Raw genomic sequence first — 6,651 nt, 5'->3', positions numbered from 1 at the left:
TGAATGGTCCTGTCACGTTTTTTATCTTCACTTATTGAGTTTTGCTCGATTTTTCAAAAATTATTGGTCTTAGAGGAAAAATAGTACTAGATTTGAAATTCTGAGACAATTCTACAAAACAAAAACCAAAAATTGAGGTTTTTAGATGATCCACATTTATGGAAAAAATTCGTGAAGGGATACTCATCGAAAGTTTTTTGTTAATGAACTGAATTTTTACTGAAATATAAAAAAATAATGCTCGTAGATAAAAAACAAAAACACATTTGGAATTCTGAGGTAATTTTACGTAAGAAAAGCAAAGAATCAAATTTCTTGGATTATATTCCTTGTTGGAAAAAATTCTTGAATAGACTACTTGGCTCACTTGGTTTTTACTTTCACTTACCGAATTTTGGTTGATTTCTCAAAAACTATTAGTCTTAGAGAAAAAGTAGCATCAGATTTGGAATTCTGACAATTTAACATTAGAAAATAAAAAATTGAACTTTTTAGACTATCTATATTTATGGAAAAAATTCTTGAATAGATTACTCAACTAAAATTTTTGCGTTAACGAACTGAATTTTTATTGAAATCTCAAAAACTATTGCTCGTAGATAAAAAACAAAAACAGATTTGGAATTCTAAGATAATTTTACGTGAGAGAAGCGAAAAATCAAGTTTCTTAGATTATATTCCTTGTTGGAAAAAATTCTTGAAGAGACCACTCACTTAGTTTTTAGCTTCACCTACCGAATTTTGATCGATTTTTCAAAAAATATTGGTGTTAGAGGAAAAATAGCACCAAATTTGAAATCCCGAGACAATTCTACATAAGAAAACTTAAAACTTGAGGTTTTTAGATTATACACATTTATGGAAAAAATTCTTGAATAGAAACTCAACTAATGTTTTTATGTTAACAAACTGAATTTTGACCGAAATCTCATAAACTATTGCTCGTACATAAAAAACAAAAATAGATCTGGAATTCTGAGATAATTTTACATAAGAGCAAAAAATCAAGTTTCTTAGATTATATTCCTTGTTGGAAAAAATTCTTGAAGAGACCACTTACTTAGTTTTTATCTTCACTTACTGAATTTTAATCGATTTGTCAAAAACTATTACAGAAAAAATAACACCAAATTTGAAATCCTGAGACAATTCTATATAAGAAAATTGAAAAATTGAGGTTTTTAAATTATACACATTTATGGAAAAAATTCTTGAATGGATACTCAACTAAAATTTTACGTTAACGATCTGAATTTTTACTGAAATGTCTAAAATTATTGCTCGTAGATAAAAAACGAAAACAGATTTGGAATTCTGAGATAATTTTACATCAGAAAAGCAAAGAATCAAGTTTATTAGATTATATTCCTTGATAGAAAATTTTTTTGAAGAGACTACTCACTTAATTTTTACGTTCACTGACCGATTTCTCAAAAACTATGGATCTTAGAGGAAAAATAGCACCAGATTTGAAATCCTGAGACAATTTTACATTAGAAATCTAAAAAATTGAGGTTTCTAGATTATGCACATTTTTAGAAAAAATTCTTGAAGGGATACTCATCTAAAGTTTTTGCGTTATCGACCTGAATTTTGACTCAAATCTCAAAAACTATTGCTTGTAGACAAAAACCAAAAGCTGATTTGAATTTGTGAGACAATTTTACGTACGACAAGTCTAAATTTGAGGCGTTTCAAACGTTTTGAGGAAAAAAAAACAGACTCAAAATGCACAATTTACTCTTTCTTTCAAGCTGACACTATTTGACCATCAAAATTGACACATCCCAAGGTACGATCAGACTTCTCGCCTACCATGAACGCAGTTACGATCCAGTACCACCCAGAAACGGGCAAATGTCCAACAGCAGACCCATCAAAAGTACCATTTCTGAAACTGTAAACCCCTTTTTTGAAAGGACACGCAAACGGGGGATCACACATTTTCAGAAATGGACTCCAAGGCTTATTATCATCGTTCAAAATCCCACAAAAGTGATTCATGTTAATATTTTGGTACTTCTCACACGAATCCAAGGCCTCCCGCGATTTGCATCTATTGAGCACTAGTTTTATCTAAAATTCGGTTTGGTTATAACCCAAAACGTTTTTTTTTTTACCTTTATGTCTTCGTGGAGTGTCTCTCGAATTAAAACTTGTGCAGAAATTAAGTTAATCCGATTCGAGAAGGCTATTTGGACGTTTTTCACGACCAAAAGGTCCTTTTCGTGGCCGGGACACGTTGAAAATTTATGTACTCTGATTGTTTTTGGTTTCTGGAAATTTAATTTAGTTGAGTTTAATACATTATTTTTTTTACCATCATATTCAGAATTTGGCCATTTATGGGCAAAAAATAGTAAATGAACAAAATCCACTTCCAAGCTGCCATGATTTACCAGAATACGAGTTTTAGTTAAGTGTAATGAGAATAAATATTAATTTTTATCAATTGATCTGATGACAAAATTATTACAAATGATCTAATTGACCTTCATTACCTTATCAGCGGTTTTAATTAAATGGACTCAACGTTTTGTCATTGTATTACAATGAATACGTTTTAAAAGATTTGCTTTTGATTTTAAAATATTAATGTTTTGATTTTTTTTGTTAAGAAATCAGTTAAAATATTTGGAATCTTAACGTTTTTTAAGTAGAATGCTTCTGAAATTTTAAATCTGTTTTTGTTTCAGTCTGGAATCTAAATTATTTTTAATATTAATCGACATTCAGTACATTAGGGTCAAAATTTTAAATAAATTAAGAGTAAAATTTGGATTTTTTGTCGTTAAAACAAAGAGCAAAAATATTACAAATTATAGTTTTTTTATGTAAAATTGTCTCAGAATTTTAAATCTGTTTTTATTTTTCACGTACGATTAATAGTTTTTGAGATATCGGTCAAAATTCGACTCGACTTTGTCAAAATTAAGTGTAAACCCTTCTCCAGTTTATTTTTTTTTCATCAATACAAACGGGTGAAAAATCTAGAATTTTTACTTTTCTCACGTAAAATTGTTCAAGATATACAAATTTGTTTTTATTTTTTACCTATGAAAAATAATTTTCAAAATATAGGACAAAATTTTTAAGGGTTACCATTTTAAACGTTTCTGCTACTGAACTAAATTTTGTTTTTTTTTTGTTAAAATAAACCGTTGAAATGTTCTAATTAATGTTGTCTTGAATTAAATTATCTGAAAATTTTAATTTTTTTTTTGTTTTTGGTCTACAATCTATAATTTTTTAGATATTGGTCAAAATTTTAAATAAGCTAAAAGCAAAATTCGATTTTTTTTTCATTACAAGAAACAACAAAAATGTCACAAATTTTCTAATTTTAATGTAAAATTGTCTCAGAATTTTGAAATGTTTTTATTTTTCGTCTTCGACACATAGTTTTTGAGATATCGGTAAAACTTGGATTCTACTTTGTCAAAATCAAATCAACACGCTTTACCAGAATATTTAATTTTTTTCAGAGACACAAACAGCTGAAAAATCTGAAACTTTGACTACTCTTGGGTAAAATTGTCTAAGAATTTTAAATTTGTATTTGATTTGATATAACTTTAATATATTTCAAGTTATAATGAAATTTATGAACATTGAAATTTTTACCAAAAATTAGAGTTAACATTTGATTTTTTTCTAGGTTACACATTTACCAAATTTTATGGAAAATTATCTCAAAATTTCAAATTTGTTTTTATTTCTCGCCTTGAATTCTACCTTGTCAAAATCAAATCAAACGTTTTACCAGAATATTTAATTTTTTTCAGAGACACAAACAGCTGAAAAATATGAAACTTTGACTATCCTTGGGTAAAATTGTCTAAGAATTCCAAATTTTTATTTGTTTTTGATGAAAGTGTAATATATTCCAAGTTATAATAAAATTTATGAACATTGACTTGAAATTTTTACCAAAAGTTAGAGTTAACATTTGAATTTTTTCTAGGTTACACAATTACCAGATTTTATGTAAAATTATCTCAAAATTTTAAATACGACAAGCAGTTTTTGAGATTTCAGTCAAAGTTCAACTCGACGTTGTCAAAATTAAGTTGAAACTCTCCTCGCATTTATTAATTTTTTTCATGAACAAACGCCTGAAATATCACAAATTTTCACTTTTCTTACGTAAAATTGTAAAATTGATTCTAAAAATGAATGTATTTTTCATGTCACTGTAACAGTTTAAAAGTTTTTCGTTAATTTTTTCCAAAATCTTTTTTACTGCTTCTGAACTAAATTTTGTTTTATTTGTTTGTTAAAATGTTTCTAATTAATGTTGTCTTTAGTAAAATTATCTGAAAATTTTAAATTTGTTTTTGTTTTTGGTCTACAATCTATATTTTTTAAGATATTGGTCAAAATTCTAAATAAACTAAGAGTAAAATTTAAATTTTTGTCATTACAAGAAACAACAAAAATGAATTTTGTAATTCTAATGTAAAATTTTCTCAGAATTTTGAATTTGTTTTTTGTCTACAACAAACAGTTTTTGCGATATCGGTAAAATATGAATTCTACTTTGTCAAAATCAAATCAAACGCTTCACCAGAACATTTAATTTTTTTCAGAGATACAAATAGCTGAAATATCTGAAGCTTTAACTTTTCTTGGGTAAAATTGTCTAAGAATTTTAAATTTTTATTTGATGTAGGTTTAACATATTTCAAGTATAATAATAAAATTTATAAACCTTGACTTAAAATTTTTACTAAAAATTAAGTTAACATTTGAATTTTTTCTAGTTTAAAGAAACATTAAAAAGTTACAGATTTAACAACTTTTATGTAAAATTGTCTCAGAATTTCAAATCAGTTTTTATTTCTCGCCTACGACAAACAGTTTTTCAGATATCGGTCAAAATTAAATTGAAACCCTCCTCGCATTTATTTTTTTTTTCAGAAAAACAAACGGTTGAAATATCTGAAACTTTTACTTTTTTTGGACAAAATTGTCTAAGAATTCAGATTTTCATTTGTTTTTGATGTAAGTTTAATATATTTTAAGGTATAACAAAATTCATGAACATTGAGTTTTAAAAATTAGAGTTGTTACATTTGAATTTTTTCTAGTTTAAAGAAACACCAATAATTTAACAATTATAGTGTAAAATTGTCACAAAAGTCCAAATCTGTTTTTATTTTCTACCTCCAACTTATAGTTTTCAAGCTATTGATCAAAAACTTCAAGCTTACGTTTTATAATTTCAGGTTTTGTAAAAGTTTGGAGCAATAAAATACAAAAAATCCAATCGCTGTAAGTAAAATTCGCTCAACTGAAATTTTTCCTCCCTGAAACGAAACTTTTCCTCCCTCCAAACCGTTGTTTATAACGTCGTGCAATTACCTTACTTCCCCGATAATTGCTTTCGGTTGAAAGTTTTTCAGCCATTGTACATAAAGACCTCTCGTTAAAACTTAATGAGAAAAATAAGCCAAACTTTTACACAAGTGTGATTAGAAGATTTTTCACCCTTGTAATTAATTCCGACAAGTTTGTAATTATTGTAATTGTGTAAGTTTGTGATAATGGCGTGTATATTGTGATATGAAGGTAGAGGAATGAAATTGCTCTCTCCTGACTTCAAAACTAATAATCTCCGGGCCTTTATTGCAGTTAAGAAGTGACTAAGGCGGCGCTGGAAACCCACCCTAGTCGGGGGAAAACCCGAATTATTAATTTTCACAAAATTTCCCGTTAATGCACTGTTGTGGCTTGTCAATGCTGCCAACTGCAGCCGCTTAATTGTTTATTGTTGGAAATTGCGATAAATAAATTTTGATTAAAGTCTCTCGAAAAAATTATATTAAAATTCGAGTGAAAGAAATTTTTGGGATTTGCATCCAGTCTTGGAATTGAATGAGCATTTAAATTATTTAAGAGGCAACGCGATGCTAATTTAGAAAGTAATACAGATAAAGCGGGGTTTTAATTGAGTTTATGAGGCACGGTTTTAGGGATGAATGAGTTTTGCACTGAGACGTTTATTTTGACAGATATCTTGAAATCTGATACAGTTACGTGAAAAATTCATACAGATTTGAAATCCTTGGACAATTTTATGTAAGGAAAGTGAAATCTTGTGATATTTCAGCCGTTTGTTTTCATGAAAAAAATTAATAAATGCGAGGAGGTTTCAACTTAATTTTGACAACGTTGAGTTGAATTTTGACCGGTATCTCAAAAATTGTTAGTCGTAGGTGAGAAATAAAATCACATTTGAATTTTTGAGATAATTTTACATTTACATTGGTAAATGTATAACCTAGAAAAAATTCAAATGTTAACTCTAATTTTTGGTAAAAATTTCATGTCAATGTTCATTATAACTTGAAATATATTAAACTTAAAAACAAATAAAAATTTGGAATTCTTAGACAATTTTACCCAAAAAAAGTAAAAGTTTTAGATATTTCAGCTGTTTGTGTCTCTGAAAAAAATTAAATATTCTGGTAAAGCGTTTGATTTGATTTTGACAAGGTAGAATTCAAGTTTTTCCAATATCTCAAAAACTGTTTGTCGTAGACAAAGAATACATAAGAATGACAGAATTTGTGACATTTTTGTTGTTTCTTGTAATGACAAAAAATTCGAATTTTGCTTTTAGCTTATTTAAAATTTTGACCAATATCT

At 27.4% G+C, this 6,651-nt stretch overlaps 1 protein-coding gene across 1 annotated transcript; it reads right to left on the bottom strand.

Annotated features, from left to right (window-relative positions):
* Positions 1-1,723: 1,723 nt before the first annotated feature.
* On the bottom strand, positions 1,724-2,410 carry LOC123010050. Its single transcript, XM_044406674.1, has 3 exons — positions 2,321-2,410; positions 2,121-2,276; positions 1,724-2,076 (listed from the first exon to the last, which is right to left on the bottom strand). Exons 1-3 carry the CDS (start codon positions 2,390-2,392, stop codon positions 1,750-1,752), a joined length of 555 nt encoding a protein of 184 aa, XP_044262609.1. The 5' UTR covers positions 2,393-2,410; the 3' UTR covers positions 1,724-1,749.
* Positions 2,411-6,651: the final 4,241 nt, after the last annotated feature.

The sequence above is a fragment of the Tribolium madens genome, unplaced genomic scaffold (assembly GCF_015345945.1).
Source record: "Tribolium madens isolate multiple individuals breed KSU strain unplaced genomic scaffold, Tmad_KSU_1.1 Scaffold_7;HRSCAF=85;Tcas5.2_LG10, whole genome shotgun sequence".
NCBI lineage: Eukaryota > Metazoa > Arthropoda > Insecta > Coleoptera > Tenebrionidae > Tribolium > Tribolium madens.
Note: the sequence above shows the minus strand (reverse complement) of the source record. Positions and strands in the feature narration are given on the sequence as shown.

Bases quoted from the DNA above. Each gene is read 5' to 3' on its own strand.
- LOC123010050 (XM_044406674.1), bottom strand. From the start codon at position 2,392: ATGGCAGCTTGGAAGTGGATTTTGTTCATTTACTATTTTTTGCCCATA. The intron at 2,277-2,320 runs GTAAAAAAAATA...TTAAATTTCCAG, and splicing joins GCCAAATTCTGAATATGATG to AAACCAAAAACAATCAGAGT. The intron at 2,077-2,120 runs GTAAAAAAAAAA...ACCGAATTTTAG, and splicing joins CACTCCACGAAGACATAAAG to ATAAAACTAGTGCTCAATAG.